This window comes from Amborella trichopoda, chromosome 1, assembly GCF_054954075.1.
Source record: "Amborella trichopoda isolate Santa Cruz 75 chromosome 1, AtrichopodaSantaCruz75HAP2 v2.0, whole genome shotgun sequence".
Lineage (NCBI taxonomy): Eukaryota > Viridiplantae > Streptophyta > Magnoliopsida > Amborellales > Amborellaceae > Amborella > Amborella trichopoda.
This window is the reverse complement of record NC_142336.1, coordinates 43,669,552-43,689,106: the sequence shown is the minus strand read 5'-3', so window position 1 is coordinate 43,689,106 and position 19,555 is coordinate 43,669,552. Positions and strand designations below refer to the sequence as shown.

Below are 19,555 nucleotides of genomic sequence, written 5' to 3'. Positions count from 1 at the left end.
AATATAACTGCAATTCTCCAAGGGACCCGAGCCTTGACTAAAAGATGGTACTGGCCCTTTCACTTTGTGCTCGAGCCTTGACTAAAAGATGGTACTGGCCCTGTCACTTTGTGCTCGAGTCTTGACTAAAAGATGGTACTGGCCCTGATACTTTGTGCTGTACAGTTGTCCCTATAGTGAGCGTGCATGGTCTGCTGGTTTGATTGTGAACGATATAGATCCTTATGAGATCCTTCAGCTGGCTGTTATTTCTAGTTATGGAGGGCACCCCTCTCCTATAATGCCAATACAAGGTTCCAATAACATCATAAATACCAATATCTATGTGGGGCCGATGCTGATAAATACGGTAATCGACCTATAAATCAGTTATGAAATAGGGGATCTAGAACGGGTGTGATGTTTTCAATTTATTTTTCATTCATTTTGTTTTTTTAAATAATGGAATTATACTAATACGGTAGTGTGATTCTAAAAAATAATGAACTTAAAAGATTTGTAATGAATATAAAATGTATTCTTTAGAAAGAGTTGATATCTGGTTCAGATTTTACACCATTATGTATTGATTGACATATTTGAAAATGATTGTGATAGTTGAGCATATCTCTGGATCTTGACCTAGTACCTCTACTGGTTGTCGTATTATGATGTGCTGGCTGGGAACCTGTTTATCCTTTTTTTTTTGAGGAAATGGTTTCTGTTTATCCTATTTGATGTCAATTTTTTGAACTTTGTCCCATCTTTTCAAAGTTATCATGTTTTACTCTTTCTAATCTCAGTGAGTGTGGTGGGTAAATCGGAAAAGCTACCTCTAAATTTCCTTAGGATTGCAGATGCATGGATTCTATGCTTCACATGGTTAGGTGGGAGGAGGCAAATTGAATGGAATGAAATTGATGGGGATTAGAAGGTGAAAAAGTAAAAGAGGCAGATTCAATGGGGGATTAGAAGGTATGGGAAATGGTGTTGGAGGTTTAACCAGGAAAGAAGCATTTTGAGAGGGGGAGTTTTGGGAATACTGATTGCCTAAGTGTACAGGGGGGTAACATGTAATGGCAGAAGTGATTCTTCCTGACTATTTGAGGAGTTATTACTCATATATTTCCTTGGATATCATTTCTGACCTGTTCATTGAGATGCAAATGAGGGGGATGATGTCTTATCTTGTTTGGGGTTTCTAGAGAAACCATGGGTGCTTGGACTTTCTTCCTTTTTAAGTATTATTTTTGATGTTGCTTGTAGTTCTCTCTGTTTTTTGTCTGGTTTAGTTCAGTGTTGATGTGACTCAAAAAATGAAATTTATGAATTTTACTTTTTATGTACTAAACATGAATCTTTGACCCATTTCAGGTACTTCCTCCTCTTTGTTCAGAGCTTCGCAACATAGTCATGCAGCCAATGATCTTACCCATGGTTCTTACAATTGCTGAATCTCAGGTATGGCAATTTTTTGCATTTTACTAATCAATTTTCTATTTGACTACTTATGTTTTGTACCTACATCATATGTGGCAAATATAGTTTCGGGAAATTGTGCATATTGCAAACAGACTTGCATCAATGAAATTTCTTCCTCCCCGAAAGAAAGAAAAAGTTGCATCACTGACACTGCTTCTATATAAAATATACTTTCTAATTTTCTCCCATTGTATGGCCCTAGTGCAAGTTAGGCACATCAAGGCCTGAATTTAGTCGAAATTCCTTTCCTGATGCATTGCTGAGTGAGGTTTCCCAGTGAAAATTCTGTAAGATCGATCTTGAGTTCGATTATTGTTTTGATACATTGCAGGATAAAAATGATTTTGAGAATTCAACCTTACCTGCATTAGTACCTGTGTTGAGTTCTGCAGCTGGGGAGACCCTTCTACTGCTAGTGAAGCATGCCGAGTTGATTATTAGCAAGGTAACTGGAACTCCATGATATCTATAAGAAAATGCAGATTTGCACAACTGGTTTCGTCTAAGTTTAATAATTGGTGGTGTTTTTTTACCTCATACATTTGAAAGTAGTTAAGTCTTGATTTTCTCTACTCGCATTGTCTTGATTAACTAGATATGCTTCAGATTTTCTCAAAATTCTCTTGGTAAATTGTTTTTATTGTGATTTCCCTCAAGGGAAAAGTATTTGTCCTGAGGTACTTGTAGTTCATTATCTCTTGATATTGAGTTATGCATCGAGCTATTTTCCCAGTGATTAGAATTGGCATGGATCGTGCATTGCTTCAAGGAAAAGAGAAGTATGTACATAACATAACTCTCAAGCTGCTGTGTTGACTTGTCGACAGAAGTGGCATGCAGTATACAACCATTCTTGTTGATTTTATGATACCCTTACTTCAGTCTTTGAGCTGAAGCTCTTGAAGCCTATTTAGTTATTGCTTACATGACTGTTGGATGTCTGCAATTATGTAATTATGTGACTTCCGCAAATATTTGCAAGTTTTTTAGTTGATATTTCTGTTATTTCAGAGCTCAAAATGAAGTGTTACTCCCTTTTCTGAGAACCCTGGACTTTGTTTCTTACAGGTTTTTGCATTTTATATATTCTAGCTATTCTTTTCAATTTCTTTGTGCAATTCTTGTCTAAGGATTAATGTGTAAGATGCAGCGAGGGAATTTGAAGGGTAAAATACACTTAAACAACCATTATACATTCAGAGCTCATGTTGATATTGAATGGAACATTGTGCATAAACTGGATATAAATGTGTAAGCTGCAATGAGGCTCTTTGAAGATAATTTTAAGTACCAACCTGATAGCCAGTTGAGAGGAGTGGAGTTAGGCATGAGGTTCCAATCTATACCAATTCTTAGAATGAGAAAGCAAAGGGGATGTTTGGCTAGAATTGAATTTGAATCTACATTTTTTTAAAAATGTGGATGGCCCCCATTTAAATTTCCACAAACTGCATTCATTATAATCTACTGTTTAGTGTATTGTGGCAGCCATTTTGGCTGTGAGCCTTATTGAAACTCACCGATATTGATTGAAACCCTGTCAACTCTCTGCAATCTCCCCCTTCATCTCTTGTTTTTTTTTTTTTGTGAATGGTTAGCAGATATCTCAGAGTGCTTCATTGTTGAGGACAATGTACTAATCTGTCTTCTCAACCAATAGATGAACAAAGAGAATGGCATTGTAGGGCTCGACTACTGTGTCCACACTGTTTTTAGACAGCAATTTTCGGACTGTCATTTCCTTTTATTTTCCCTGGACCTGGTCACCTTAATCTTTCCAAAAACGAATCCTGTCATTGAAACATATCTTGTTTTTGGGATGCTCACAAGTTTTTCCAGCAATCATATGGTAGCCTTCCTGGCATTTTCTCGATCTCGTCCACATTGTTTTAATTCTAGTTTTTTTTTGTTTTGCTGGGACTTCTTCTCTGAGCTTGAGCCAAAGTTTTTGATTGGTTGAGCTTAAGACATTTTGCTTATTTAATATTAGGCTCTCTTAGCCATTTCCTTTTGAGCTTGAGAGTTTTCTAAGCCTGTCAACTGTATCTTGGACCGATGCTGGAAAATAGAGAAAAGAGGCAAAAACTATTCAGTAAACCCATCAAAATATGCTAGATTTGTGTGGATCTGGGAAAATTCCCCTTCTACAGCCTCTTCTTGTTGCCATAGATTCGTTGTAATCACAAACCCTAGGCAGGAACCCACAAAACCTTGCTGAAATTAGGAAGTTCTAGGCTTATTTGGTGGAATTTGGCCCCAAATCAGCAAACCTTAGACTTGGTGTAGTTTTATGGCTTTGTTGTTGAAGAAACCGTGAGCTCTGATACCAATTTGATTCAGGAAAATAGAGAAAGGAGGAAAAAACAATTCAATAAACCATTAAAATATGCGAGATTTGAGTGGATCTTACTTTCCTTGTATAAAAGAGAGACACCAGAACCCAAGATAGGACATGCTATTACTAGTCACAACCTGTTTTTACTGTTCATACATCAAAAGTGTTAGAAACCCCCATGCCCTTGTCTTACATTATAATAAAAAAGAAGACCACAACTACCCCCACTTAAGTTAAAACATCATAAATTTTCTATAAGTCCCTTCACTTAAATTAAAACATAAAAGGCCCCTAAACTGCCCCTATCTTTAATTAAAATACTTGAAATCACTAAGAGACTGTAAAAAACAACAATAAACTAAAAAATAAGCCCCTTCAAATAGTCGGCCTTCCCCCTCCTAGATCTCCTTATAACCTTGGGATATGGATCATCATAAAAAGGGTTGTCAGCATGGACTGATTGGGTCAAAAGGCTGATGAGATTGTCTTGACTAGTTGAAGGACTATCCGGTGCATCATTCTCCCCTGATTGGGGGAGAACTCGACCTGGAGTTTGGCTGTGGAGGGGTGATAAAGAGAGAAGAGAAGGAAGATAAGGGGATAGACGGTGTAAAGGAGAAAGAAGAGGTTGAGTCAAGGGTATTCATATAGATCCACCTTGTGATGAGCACGATCAAGAGATAGTGGATTTGAGGCGATAAATTCAAGAACTTACAAGGCGGCTTGCCAATATCGATTATGGGGGAGATGAAGGTTTGTCTGTCCAAGACGATGTTGAGTATTCTTGCGATCATGCTACGCCTAATGAGTCAAGTGAAGAGGAATATATCGAAGGTATAGGCAGCATACAAAATCCATAGATCTAAAATTAGATATTCTTGATTATGAGGGAAAGTTGCAGCCTGATGACTTTATTGACTGGTTAAACAAAGTAGAGAGGGTATTTGATTATAGGGACGTGTCAGAGAATAAAGAGGTTTAAAATTATTGCCATTAAATTCAAGAAAACTGCTTCGGTATGGTGGGAACAGCTGAGAGTAGGGGGAGAAAAAATGGGAAAACCTGAATTTGTTTCGTGGGAGAAGATGAAGATGAAAACTATTTACAATCTTTGCATCAAAAGATACATATGTTGCTCCAAGGAGATAGGTCGGTGGATGAATACACAAATGAGTTTCACCTTTTGACTGCCCGTGGTATTGTGATCGATCCAGGTATCTGAATGGACTTCGCCAATCAATTCAAGATTTGGTAGTCTTGCAGGCGGTATTGAACCCTTGATGACGTCTACAACTTTACAAAGAGGGTTGAAATCAGCAGAAATGACCCTCAAACAAGTGGTGTCTGGGTGCGAGTGATGGGGGGATTAGGGCAGCTGCTCGTGGTGGTGATTTTGGAGGAAAAGACGGTGTAATGGGTGCTGGTTCTACATCTCGCACTAATAGTAACAACCAACCAGCAAGGTGCCCTGGATCAAAAAGGAGTTGTTTCGGGAGTGGGGCGATGCAAAAGGGGTGTCAGTAGCAACATTAAGTGCTACAACTGTTCGAGTGTTAGGCATGTGTCATCATAGTGCTCAAATCACAACTTTGTTAATCTTGCTGAGGAGTCTTATGATGAGGACAGCAAGCACTCTTTTGAGGGTGATCCCGTCTACGATCAGCCGGTTGATGAAGAGGAACAGGAAGTGACTTATAGTGATCATGGGGCGGCTTTGGTGATTTGGCGTAGCATGGTTACACCTCGAGTAGTTGATGAGGATCTGGGAGGGGACTTTCTTCCCCAAGTTCTTAATGATGGATGTGATTTCATGAGTGATCCAATGTTTACAAGGAACCTATTGATAGAGATGGTGACCATGTCTTTAATATTTATCCCGTCTTTAACATTTATCCCATCTTGATGATGATTTGATGAATGATATTTATCTATGGAGAGTAGCAAGGTAAGGGCAAGGAGGATCAAGGAGATGGTGGTAGTGAGGAACTAAGGATTTTGTTTCTCTTGATGTTTTGCCCGAACATGGGGGGGTACCATGTGAGGTATGCCAAAGGGTATGGTGATATTTTCCAATGGGCTTTTTGTTAGTGAGCTCAATATAAAAGGCGCCCATCGAATGGTTGATTATGTGATTCTTGATGTTGGAGTTCAACTTCAATTGTTGTTTGTTTTCAGTGGAGAACCTCTATATTTGATAAATTATGTGTGAGCTGAAGGAAATCACGGGGGTAACACAGGATTTATCTTGAGCCACTTCACAGTTCGTGGTAGACTATTCTCTGATGTGTTTAGGACCAACTGACCAAGTATGTTGTGCTTATGTACTACAAGTATGGCAGTTCCCAATGGGCCCAAAACATGGTTGATCCAATGTCTATGTTTGAGGGGGGGGGGGGGGGGCGAGTGTAACATGGGCACACCTTGATCTCAAGTCTTTCTAATGTGAGAGATGTGTGATGGTTTATCTATGCAAAGATAGGCATCCTATAGGCAAATACTACAAGCTGAATAACAAGAAGTCAGACAGTTTGGGGTGTTGAAGATGATGCGAAGTAATGCCTATAAAATGGAGCTTCCAGCTGAGATTGAGACCTCGAATATATTCAATGTTTCTGATCTTTTCAAGTACCATGGACTCAAAGTAGCAATAGAAGAATGGAACTTGAGTTCGAGTTTTTTCCAAGCAGGGGAAAATGATGCACCAGGTAGTCCTTCAACTAGTCAAGACAATTGTCATGGGCCTTTTGACACAATCTGTCCATCCTTTGATGACCCTTTATGATGATCCATATCTAAGGTTGAAAGGAGATCCAAGAGGGAAGGCCGACTTTTTGGAGTTTAGTTTATTGTTGTTTTCTATAGTCTCTTAGTGATTTCTAGTATTTTAATTAAAGCTAGGGGTAGTTTAGGGACTTTTTATGTTTTCATTTAAGTGAAGGGGTATATGGGGGTTTTGATAATGTTAAATTAAGTGGGCGTAGTTTTGTATTTTCTTTGTTACAATATAATAAAAGGGCCTCGGTGTTAGGGTTTCTAATTCTTTTGGGGCGTAAACAGTAAAAACTGGCTATGAGTAGTAATAGCAAGCCCTACATTTTGGGGTCTATCTTTTGTTCAAAGAAAGCCAAATCCACTCAAATTTGTCATGTTTTGATGGTTATTGGACTGTTTTTGTATCTTCTCTCTATTTTCCTGGGTCATGGACCATAGGCAATGGGAAGACAAAGAAAGTGGCATCATCATATCAGGATATTCCTTCGTAATCTTTGATATCAGGATTTAGGAATGTAACCATACTTGAGCCTCCCTCAAGTGAGTCGCAAACCTAAAATCCTCTTTGCTGGTTTTCTAGAGAGAGAGAGAGAGAGAGTGAGAGAGAGAGAGAGAGGAGGAAAATCTCACAAGTTTTGCTGGTTTCTTTAAAAGAAACAAAGACAGAGAGAGGAAGGCAAAACAAAGAGAGAGGAAGGCAAAACAGATTTACTGGTATTCAATGAGAAAATCCTATAGAGAGATAAAAGTGTTGATGGATTCCTCTCGAGAGACAATGATTTGTGAGTATTCAAGAATAGCCTCCTGCTAGAGGGAGAAACTTAGAGAAGTGAAGAAGAGATGGTTTTCTTGAGAGAAAGAGGGCAATGGGGAAGTGAGAGAAAGAGATATTTTGGCGAAGGCTGAACTTGATTTTGGGTGTTCTAAAATGGAGCTGTGAAGTGTTGACAGATGAGTGTGTTCTGTTGATGAAGACAAAGAAGGTCGACTCTTTTTCTCCCGTATGTGGTTGGGCCCTCTAACCGCAAACGAATCTTAATCCAAAATGGGCATCCACATATGCCCTAAATGGTTGAATCACCTCCTTTCTTTTTCATCCATGGTTTGGCCCTCTAAATCTTGAGGTAGTATCCAAATATACCCAAATATGTTTTTATTTATAGGTGGATTGCGGTTATAAAAATTATGCAATCAATGTGGGCTTGAGACAAAAGCTATTACAACCCAATAATTGCAGTAGACTCTAGACGAAGGACAAATAACCCAGTTTCAAATTTTGAAATTTCAAGATTTCCTAGTCTTCAGTTATGTTCTTTTCATGATGAACTGGAAGAGGGTCTTTTGTACTTGATTTTTCAGAGACTTCATGCTTGGGTGTTGGGCCTTTGGGATGCGAAGTTTAAATAGGAAACTGCTTTCTAGTGAGATGAAAGCAAATGTAAGTCTGTGGCTATGAGCAAAGTTTCTTTAATTATAATGGTTCTGAGGAAAGCTGACAATTTGAAATGGGAAGTATTTTCCCTGTTTTAGATTAAATGGAAGCATTAAAGTGTCCTTTGAATGAATATTTTGGAAATGGACTCTTTTCAAGCATTAAAGTGTCCTTTGAATGAATATTTTGGAAATGGACTCTAATGAAAAGAAACAAAAAGGCACAAAATGGAGGGGATAATGGATAAATTTCTTGCCAGTGTAGGGAGAGCTCACTCAGTCTTTGACTCAAGGAAGTTGTGATTTTCCAAAATTTGTGAAAGACACTGGGAATAGAAGTGGCATTGGGTTATCAGTATTAGAGTCATCCAATTTGGAACAACTTGCCTTGGGGAGACTTTCCTCTGAGTATTATTTTTTAATTACATCCTCAAGAATCATCTCCAATCGCTGCCTCATGTGCAAGGTCGACAAGGAAACCAACTCGCACCTTTTCACCCATTGCAGCTTCACTCAACAATTGTGGGAAGACCTCCTCCCCCAGCTTCGCCTGTTCAAGTGGACTTGGGTAACTGCTATGTCCATACCCACCTTTTTCAACACATGCAATTCCTCCCGTGGCCCGAATCAGGCACCATGCCTATGTCGATGCGTCTCTTTGGACCATTTAGAAGGGACGCAACAAAAGGATCTTCCAGGATCAATCAAAAGGATCTTCTAGGATCAATCCACACACCCCATGGCCTTTGGGATTCCATCAGGTCCACAGTGATATTCTGGGCTACTAACCACAAAATATTTGAGCTTCTATCGACCTCAGACTTCCTCCTCAACTGGCAGACGATTCTTCTTTTCAGGCTTCACTGCATTCCCTATGCCTACCTCTGGCATCCCTCGGAACCAGGCCAAACAAAACTCAATTTCGATGGTTGCTCCCTCGCAATCAGGCCCGGTGGGCATTGGATAAATTTTCAAGAACCATGAATGTGTCACCCTCTTCTTCACCGCTCCCATTGGTCGGGCTGAATCCACCACGGCGGAAGCTCTCGCCCTATTGGAAGGTCTCAAACATTTCAACTCTTGGAGTTCCTCCCTCGTCGTGGAAGGAGACTCCAAAAATGTCATCTCTTGGGCCTCCGGAGAGGCCACACCCCCATGGCGACTCATTTTGGTTTTTGACGAGATTTTCGACATTTGGAGGCATGTACTGAGCTCATGGGTGCATATTTGGCGCGAGGCCAACCAAGCAGCCGGGGGTCTAGCCAAACAAGGTACTGCCCAGGCGGAAGAATGGTTTGCTCGCAGATTTGCACATCCCCTGTTTTTTTGTTTCCTATGCTTGTATAGCATTTTTTGTCGATTACTACTATCCAGGTGGTTTTTGTATAGAGCTCCCAACCTGTGGGTAGCCATTTTTTTGTGATATGTACATCCTTTTCACTTATTACGATCATTGACATATTCAAAAATAGAATATTGGTGTATGTATTTATTTTCTCCATCCCTATCTTTCTAGGTTGCTGGAGAGTAAAGTGGCCTATCTGGTCCCTTTTTGTCCTAGTTGATCAGGGTTCTTATTCCTCGACTTCAAGATACCCGTGTTTAGGGTGGCTTTTGGTACTTTTACTCGACTTTTAAAGTAATGTTCATTATGAAATCTGCTTTTTTCAAATAATAATTGCATTTGAGGAAAAGATAAAATACACACAAATGGCCACTTTGTGCTTAAGCCAAAGGTTAGGATTGGTTCCAGCCCACCCCTCCCGGGACCAAGCTTAGGAGGGACCAGCACCGGGCTACGGCCCTTTATAAAATATACACAAATCGTAGACACTGTCACCTGGATGAGAAGTTATTCTCCAACTCCCCATCTGCCACTGAAAGAAGTTTGCCCATTCACAAGAGCAACCTCCCCTCAAATCTCTCTCTCCCTCCCTCCCTCCCTCCCTCTCTCCCTCTCTCTCTCTCTCTCTCTCTCTCTCTCTCTCTCTCTCAGTAATTACCTCCCCTCATATCTCTCATCTATTGGGTCCTAAAACATTCCATATCTGCCCCACACACAAAAGTAGTGGCTGTTTCAATATATTGTGTTGACTATTTACTTGCCACGAACCTTTCGAAGTGCCTGTGGTGAAAGATGCTAGGAGCCGTCCACTGCTTGTTGAACTGTCTTTTTTTTACCATCTTCATTACCTCCCCTCATATTTCTCAATAATTGGGTCCTAAACGAGTTTGATATCTGCTCCATGCATAAAAGTAGTGCTTGGTTTCTATATAATGTGTTGACTATTTTCTTTATGTAAACCTTTCAAAGTTCCAGCAACGAAACACCCAAGGGCCCTCGACTGATTGTAGAATTTCACGATTTTCTGGCCATCTTCATATGTTTAAGCTAGATATCTCCATGTTCCTTGTTGAAATTGAGGTCTTGATGTCTTTCATGCCCCTACCAAAACTCACAGTTGAATGCAGTGTTTAAAAAGCCAATTACTCAGGCTCGGACTTGCCCAAATCACTAGGATCCAGGTAGGGTACCTGGTCCAGATGAAAAAGATTGAAAACTTGGGTGACTCCAAGTCTCCTTTGTATTTTCCTAGAGACTCGGCCAAGTTGGAGCTTGAACGGGCCTGATTCAATGGATGACTTGGGCTTGTGACCCTGGCACATCCAAGCTCGAGGCTTTGTTTAAAGCAATGGTTGATTGTAATCCCTGAATACATGAAAGCTCTATAATTTTGTTTTCAGTTGTATAATGACTTCAATCTTCTTGAATAGCAATTTGCCTTTGGTACACTGACAGACAACCAAACTGAATTGCTTGACATGAGATCAGTGACACGTATTACATGAAGTGTTTCTACACATATCGTAGCTTGTTATTATAACCATTTCAATATGTTGCCATTTAATCATGTTCTTTGCTGTTTTAGATATGTCATTTACTTCTTTGATAGGAAGTGTGATACAATCTTATTGGTGTTTGGATTTGTAGACTGGTCACGAGCATTTAGTCACTCATGTCCTTCCTCTGCTTGTTCGGGCATATGATGATACTGATGCACGTATACAAGAGGAGGTTTTGCGTCGGACGATTTCCCTTGCAAAGCAACTGGATGTTCAGGTATTCTATGCTTCTCTTGGTTGAGTGCTCTTTGTTCTTGTTGTGGATATTGCATTTCACTCCTGTAAATTCTTGCTAGGTTATCTGTGTTAGGTGTTATGTGGAGGGCTCCCTTTCTTCAGCAAAAAAGGCATCCTTAATTTTTATAGTAGTTGTGCCCTTGTGAAAGATCCACCTTTTAATTTTGCTCTAAATTTTGGTTGGCAATTTTACTAAGCCCTTAAATTGAGTCGCTTCCAGGATTTAGTACCAAGCAATTGTATTTGGAGTTTCCATACATGCGAAATTATTGAAAACGATTGGCTTTCAGTTAACAAGGCAATGAAAAAAGGGCTTTTTCACATGCCTAATTGTCTACTATGGAAGAAGCATTTTCAGTTAACACTTAACAAGAAGGAAATAAATCAAGGGCTCTTTCACATGTCTAATTGTCTATTATGGAAGAAGCATTTTGTATTCAGTTGTTAAATTGCTTGTGTGGGTGATCATTTTCAGACCGACCTTGCAATATGTGTTGATTGATTAAGTTTATGTGAGTGTTTCTAAATGTAGGTTTTTTTTACTCGGCTTGGCCATGGAATGCAACCACCGAATTGGCTGAGTTACTTGGGCGGGTCTGAGTCCTTGCCGATATTGAAAATGGGTAGAAAAAGTTTCAAAAAACAAGGAAATATCTTTTAAAATCAGGAAAAACAAAGAAAAGGACAAACTATAGAAAACGTATATAAAGATGAGAAAAAGATTTTTTCTTTTTAAACAAAAAACATGAGAAAATGTTTTCAAAAAGTAAAAGAGGGAAAAACTGTTTAAAGATTATTTTCTTAGAAAAAGAAAAATATAGAAAAATAAAAAAAGATAATTAAGATAAATCCCTAAAAGTTTAACCAAAACTAAATAAGTTCTTTATGATTGATTTAAGTCAATTTAGTGTAAAAGTATAAATCATTTAGCCCGAACCTCTTCTTGCTTTTTCTTCTTTCTTTTTCTTTTGGGGGTGTGGGGTCTCGGGCAAGGCAACCTGCCAAGCCTGAGTTACTGAGACGAGGCCAATTCTAACTTGCCCGAGTTGTAAAGCATTGTTCAAAATAATTACCAAGATAGTATATACACTAGTAACTGTTTATATCAGTATTTTAAAACCCTACGATGCTGATCGGGAATCACCAATCCGGCTCGGTAATCAGCAGCAATTGAACCGGTTCCAAGAAGGAATCTGTCCTAGTCTGGTTCTCCCCCAAACCCATCCTTCAATATTGTTTTCTGTTTTTTTTTTTTAAGCTTATCTAATATTTTTTTAGGTCCACCTTAAATCGGCATCTCATAAACTCCTATTTTATTTTTATTGTATTTTTATTTTTAAATTTTTTTGGATCATTGATTCGGACCGATCGTGATCACCGATCCTGCGATCATAGGGATATGTAGGTTAGACAAACAACCCACTGATCCGGTTTTTGAAACTGTGGTTCATATCTTGCATGTAAAAAGCTTCCAATAGCACCAAGTGTCAACAATGGACAATTGGGGAGTGTATTCTCTGCCTAAGGTCTGGTAGAAAATCTAGATACACTGGCTAGAGGAATGAAGGCTCCCCAACCGTTTGTGATTGACATCGATATAAACAGGTACATGTTGTACATGTTCTCTTAGTTATATTGGGTGTTAAAGAAAAATGTCTTGGATCCGTGCTTGCTTGAAATTTGATTTTTCTCACATTGACCAACTTCAAAATGTTTTTTTTTTTTTTAAAAGTTAACTGTTAGTAGTAGGTTAGCAATTTTTTAAACTGTCGGAGTTTCCGAAAGGGGTTAGCATTGGTCGGAATGGAAACTGAGATCGGTAGTTGAGTCGCAGGCATAGTTAGCAAGTCGGGGACTATCAATAAATCAGCACACCATAAAATCGGAAAGAAATTGTTTTTATTTTAAGAAGTCGGAGGAAAAAACTGGGTAAAAAATTACGGATCGGCAAGAATATTTCATGTAAAGATATTGCTAGTATATTGGATTGGGCTAAAAAATTGGAGTAAAAAAATCGGATAAGTTTAAAATATTAGAAATTTTGAAATTCTAAAAGATAAAAATTAGTCAAAGCCATCAATAACTAATCCATCCATAAAAAAGTTACTAGAGCAGAGAAACTCAGAGAGAGAGAGAGAGAGGGGGGGGGGGGGGGGGGGGGGGGGGGAGAGCAAGCACAACATAGAGGAACAAGATGGTGGAGAAAAAAGCTCAGAGAAGATGAAGAATATGTTGGATCTGAAACCCTAATTTTTTTGAAGAGAATATCAGATGGGTGCTCTCTTGAAGCCCTAATCTAATGGTAATTTGGGAATTTTCTATTGAAATTAGTATTTAATCTGTGATTTTAAAAAGAGATGGGTTCTCTTTTTCATTTTCTGGTAATCATAAGGATTCTCTGTTTTTCCCTAATCCAAGGTTAAATTTGGGGCTTTTAAATGAATTTAATGTTTAATATGTGCTTTAAAAGAGCGATGGGTTCTCTCTCTGTTTCTCTCTCTATCAGATGGATTTTCTGTTTTCCCCTAATCTGTATTTCCCTAATCTTTTTTCCCTAATGTAAACATGCACAGATAACAAACCCTAACAGGAGAAAAATACTGTTTTTTAGAAGGCGTAAAAATGAAAATTTCATATAAAACAGGAAAAGGATATTGAACTTTTCACAAAGAAAAAAAAAAAAGCGGTTATTGATAGAAAAGTTTTTTTGAACCGATTTTTTTAAAGTTTAAAAAATGCGCATTTTAAACTTCTTCAAAAATCACGTTTTATTGCCGATGTATTGGAAAAATCACAGATTAAAACTGTTTTTAAAAAAACGACGGTGATGTTTTGAAAAAGTCGCGATGTAATCGCTGACTTGGTAACTATGGTCGCAGATGGTGCTACCACCTTGAACTCAACCCCATTCTTAGGCCAGCTAAAAAATGTTCTCATGCTTTATACAACCATTTACATTCTCAAGCGTGAATCCTATTGGGGCCTAAGGGTCTCATCCGTGCTTGGATAGCCTCTGTGTTGCATTGTGGATCATTGTGCACACATTCCCATGCCTGCATTGCCCCTACTTAATGCTTTTATTTTTGGGGGCTGTTACACATCGATTTGTTGGCACTGATTTGTGTGGAAGCACATGTTGCTCGATGGGCTACCACTGAGACTTTGTTGATATGAGACTTCACACTTGCTGCTGATTTTGGATCCATAATTCTCAATAGTCTGATTGGTTCACACTAAACTGAGGTAGGTACGTCTTGATGCCCAAGGATTTTGAGTTTGGCTTTCATATGTTATCAGTAGGAGGCATAAGTTCTCTAGCATAATGAAATGTGTTCCATCCCTAGCACCAAAAGTTTCTGAGATTCTTCCTTTTATCAATCTTTATCCACAGATGGCCCTTTTCCTGATCTCCATGTTTGCTTGTTATTTGGTAGTTCTCCTACGTTGTCCTCCCTTCCAAACTAGATGCTAGTCTCGATGCATGGTGTTCCCAGGATCCACTGGTTCTTTAATGTTTACACCTTCATGGCTAAATCAACCTTCATGGAAAAATCGACTTAGCAACAACGTTTTTACACTATCGACAATGCCACAAGCTTGTTACTCCGACTTCGGCTATTTATGGTCAGGCTGTTCTTGTCTCTCACACAGACAGTTTTCCTATATGCCATTTTTATGCAGAGTATGATGCCCAAAATGATGAGAAAATTAATGATGAGAAAATTAAACGCAACTTGCATAGCAAATACTGAGGCCTTATATGTGTGTGTGTCCATGCATTCTTATGCATGCATGGAACATGTCTAATGCTTATCATGGTATTAATGGTCCAACTGATTACTCAACTGTCATGATCCTGGTTGCCCAAATGTTGAGCACTTGAATAAGACTGCTGCGGAACCTTTTTAACACCAATTTATGGGGTCACCATTGTATTCCAGCCTTCTCTTCATCGCCATTGATAATGGTCGCTTTCTTGTGAAGCAGCCAAGGAGTGAATTGATTTTATACTCTTTGGCTGCGTAAGCAACTTCACCACTTAAATCCATGATCATGTTTGAGAAGCATGACTTCACTCTTCTTCGACTGAGCTAAAGTTCAATATCTGTAGTTTCTTGTGATTGGGCTTTTGTCTAGTGGCATGGAGCTCTTTATCCTAGTACTTGGGTGTTTTTTGTTTCTCATGGTTTATGCCCCAGAGGTAAACTCTATATATGGTGTTATGTTTCTTGTGGATGAACTGGATATAAATTTCATCTCTCAAATCAAGATCGGGACCCAATGCGTCACTAATGAGTACCGTTAGCCACACTATTACTTACCAAGTTCCTACTAATTTAGTTTAGAATGACTTTTTGCATGCAAGATATATAATGTATATTTCCTTAATTCATGAATCTACATGTGTAAAGGGAGGAAATACATACAATGTTTTTGCATCCAAGGCAAATATGCTAGTTTCAGTTTCCGATTCTTCTTTTTTTTTTTTTTTATTGCATGTCTTAGTCTGATATGGTGCTCTTTTATGCATGGGGCCAGCACAGAGGATTCACTACACATTTTGGTAAATACTCTTTCTTTCTGATTGCAGCTAGTTAAGCAAGCTATTCTTCCTCGCCTGCATGGATTGGCTCTTAAGACTACTGTTGCAGCGGTATGCCTCTCCCAACTATTTCTTAATATATTAGTTAACACATTTTAATCATTGTTTTAAAAAATGGTCCGCCTGGCGCCTAGGCGGCCTGGACCAAAATACCGCACGCCCAGACCCAGGCGGCCCTAAACGGGCTGATGTACTTGGGTGGGCACCCAGGCGGGCACCCAGGCCAGCCGGCGGGTACCTAGGTGGGTGCCTAGGAATGTCGGGTTTTTTTTTTTTGAAAAAAAAAAATACCCAAAAGGGAAAATGGGGTAATTGTGACCCTAAAAAAGGTTTAAATAGGTTATGGGAGTTATTTTTAACCCCCAAAGAAAAATTCCATAAACCCTCAATCTCTTAGCTACACTTGTTTGTGAGAATCAAAAGTATTTTTTGTGGTTTGAAGACGCTTCCTAAATTTTGTATGGTTTGAATTTTGAAATTTTGAACAAGTTTATTCTCAACATGCGATATGTCAAATGTTTGTATATAAAACAATATGTTACAATATTTTCAAATATAATAAATTTTAAAATTGACACAAATATATGTATATAAATCACATATCTATATAACTTGTACAACAGGGCGCCCAAGGTTCTGGGCGCCAGGCCGGTCACCTATGGGCTGCTTAGCATTTTTTGAAACCTTGATTTTAATTGCATTCTTTTGATATTCTGTCTAATAACATATTATATAACTCATAATAAGTTAAATTTAATGTGTGAGTTTGTGCCACACATGTTATGGGGGTGTATATATTATTGCCTGGCACCTGCACAAGATGATTTTGTACATCTGAAATAAAATAACACTCTTGAGTACTTTGAATTTTCAAACGTATACGCATGATGTTCCCATGCGTGTTATGTGTGTATAGTTTCTGAGGAATCATTCTATTATGCATCTTAATGTGACTTTAACATTCTTGTATTACTAGTAAAGGATATACATACTTCTTGACATCCTGATACATATGCTTTTGTGCGTGAGCTGGAGGCAGGTAAGGGTAAATGCATTGCTCTGCCTTGGAGATCTGGTTCACTTGCTTGACAAGCCTGCCACTGTAGGCATTTTGCAAACATTGCAACGATGCACAGCTGTTGATCGCTCTGCACCCACTCTTATGTGTACACTGGGGGTTACAAATTCTATCTATAAGAAGGTAAGTTTCTGCACCGTCTATTTTCACTTCTTGTTGCATGGTTCTTTGGTAGTGATATGGTGGATTTCATTTGTTCATTTGTCACATTCATAATTTGAGAACTGGCCATTGAGAAATCAGCATGCAAAATGGATGTGCCTAGCTTTTGGAGTTAGAGGTTCAACAGTGGCTGTTTTTGAGCTTTCACTTAGAATTTATCAGCGCCGAGTCCTAGCAAACCTTGAGTAATGATAATCGTGCTTTTTCTACAATTTTATTCTTTTGACTAACCATTTTGGTGACAAATATCAATGACATTGGCCGTTGACCAGCCTGGTTCATGCTGGAGTTGGATTTGAGGCTTGTGCTTGTTCTGTTTTGGAAAGTGGCTTTTCTTATATTAACCATAGAATAGATATTTGGCAAATCTATGCCCTTGACTGGAACTGAAATGTCTCTGTATTGCTTTTACACCTTATAACTCAGTGTCCAAATTGCACCAGAATCAACTGAATTTGACGTTTTTTCAATTATCACTCTTAAGTTTCTTGAAAATTTAGACTATATTTGGCTGGGATCCTGAATTTAATTGTTTTTCCCTTTTCATTAAAATAATTTATTTGAAGAAACTAAAATAAAATAAAATAAAAATTGGCTTATTGTTCCACAATTAGAAGATGTGGATTGGTTTTGTCCTGTGCGAAGCCCTCTCAAAATTTAATAAGTACCTGAAGCCATGAATGATTTCTTTCTAACCATACATTGTCATCTTTCAGTATGGTATAGATTTTGCGGCAGAACACATTCTTCCACTACTCATACCACTGCTCCTTGCTCAACAATTGAATGTTCAGCAGTTTGCCAAGTACATGCTCTTTGTGAAAGACATCCTAAGGTACACATGCATTTTCGTTTTAAATAAATAACTCACCAATTTATTATGGAAGCATTTACGCAAGGTCAATTGCTGTCTGAAAAAATCGGACGGCGTGCGTTTTTTGACTGCCATGGATCTAGCATGTCCGTGGCAGTACCATCAAGGACATACAAGGTCCATGGTGGTAAAAAAATCACGTGGAACCGCAACGGACGGCACGTGGAACCGCAACGGACGGCACGTTGCGGTCCGTTCAATAAACCACCACGGACATAACAAGTCCGTGGCAATGGCGAAGCACTGGAGCACTTTGCCTATAGGCGATTTTAGTTTTTTCCATTTATTATTGTTTAGAGACTGTGTTTTCCTGTTTCAATTCCTTGCAAATAATTCAGCAATTTATTATTTTGTTGAAAACCTATTTCCCTCTTTGCCTCTTCAATCAAATAACTACTCTTGGGAATTGGTCTCACAGGAAGATTGAAGAGCAGCGAGGTGTAGCAGTAACAGAGCTTGGAGTATCACAAATGGGCGCAAAAACATTTGCAGCTAATGGTTCACTAGCACAACCCATCGAAACAAAACCCAACACTGACAACTCTTCCTCAATTAAGTTGGGCAGCTCAGCATGGGATGAAGACTGGCCCTCAATAGTTAAGGGTCCCTCTGCATCCCAGCCTCCTCAAATCAATAACCCATCTTTTAACTCTAGACCGTTGACGCCAACCCCTTGGCCATCTATGCCTACACCCCCAAATACTCAGAACTCCCCATCCTGCCCGCCTGTGGACATAGAATGGCCTCCATCCACCGCTTCTACTAGTTATGAATTTTCAACTAGTGAGAGTGAGAAACCAAAGACGAACCCAACTGGTGCCTTAGATAATCATACCCTGGAAGACTTAGATCCTTTTGCCAACTGGCCTCCTCCAAGGAGTTCCAGCCAAAAACAGGGTCTTGGGACTTCCAATGTGAAAGGCATAACCTTTGCCACAAGCAACACTATTGGGTTCCCCAAAGAGAATCAGGGGAGCTTAGGCAATATGCCTATGAATACTGACAGTTATTTGGGCCTTCCATACAAGAATCAGGGGGCTGTGTTTGATATTGGTGGTTCAAACAATTTTGTTGGTTCTTTTGCTGATAAGAAGGAAGCAGATGTTGGATCAATATTCGTATCACCAAAGAATGAGCAGACCCCATTGAGAATTGCCCCTCCACCTCCATCTGGTAAGGGAAGAGGAAGGGGAAGAAGTCAAGTTTCAGTGCCGTCGAGGCCAAGACATACACAAAGTCCTACTGAGCAGCCCTCGCTAATGGATTTGCTTTAGTGGGTCCGACTCATTTGTGAATTATCAGAAGTGCGCCGTTGTAGATTTGCTGGACTCGGTCATATGGATTTTCTATCATATTATCAAGGCTGGAATCGCGAGTTTTCAATCCAATTTATTTTTTTAATTTTTATTTGTTTCTGCGGCCAGTGGCTTTCGCTGAGGGTTAGGTTTGAATTCATAATGGTAGAGTGATGATATAGCACGCTTTGACTGTTACATGGGATTTGTCAGTTCTAAGTTTGGATTGTTAGTTCTAGGTTTCTTTTTAATTGTGTATTATTTTTCTTTTTCTTTTTTTATCTTCGTTTTTTTTTTTTGTATCAATATGAGTTTGGTATTCTTTGAAACAAGTATTGGCTCCTCAACTGAACCGAGGCGTAATAAAATCCCGAGTTGTGATCGACTAGCCACAATACCATTT

The 19,555-nt window shown here is 39.0% G+C and overlaps 1 protein-coding gene across 4 annotated transcripts in view; it reads left to right on the top strand.

Moving 5' to 3' along the window:
• Nucleotides 1–19,540, top strand: part of LOC18442143 (SCY1-like protein 2 A) — a 53,665-nt gene extending 34,125 nt beyond the window's left edge. For all 4 annotated transcript variants that reach the window (XM_006852367.4, XM_088866609.1, XM_088866614.1 and 1 more), the window contains exons 8-14: nt 1,354–1,440; nt 1,793–1,906; nt 10,992–11,120; nt 15,732–15,794; nt 16,783–16,944; nt 17,700–17,818; nt 18,276–19,540. In XM_006852367.4, the coding sequence (XP_006852429.1) occupies nt 1,354–1,440; nt 1,793–1,906; nt 10,992–11,120; nt 15,732–15,794; nt 16,783–16,944; nt 17,700–17,818; nt 18,276–19,131 (1,530 nt within the window). In that variant the 3' untranslated portion in view covers nt 19,132–19,540. The remainder of the gene's footprint in view (nt 1–1,353; nt 1,441–1,792; nt 1,907–10,991; nt 11,121–15,731; nt 15,795–16,782; nt 16,945–17,699; nt 17,819–18,275) is intronic.
• Nucleotides 19,541–19,555: the final 15 nt, after the last annotated feature.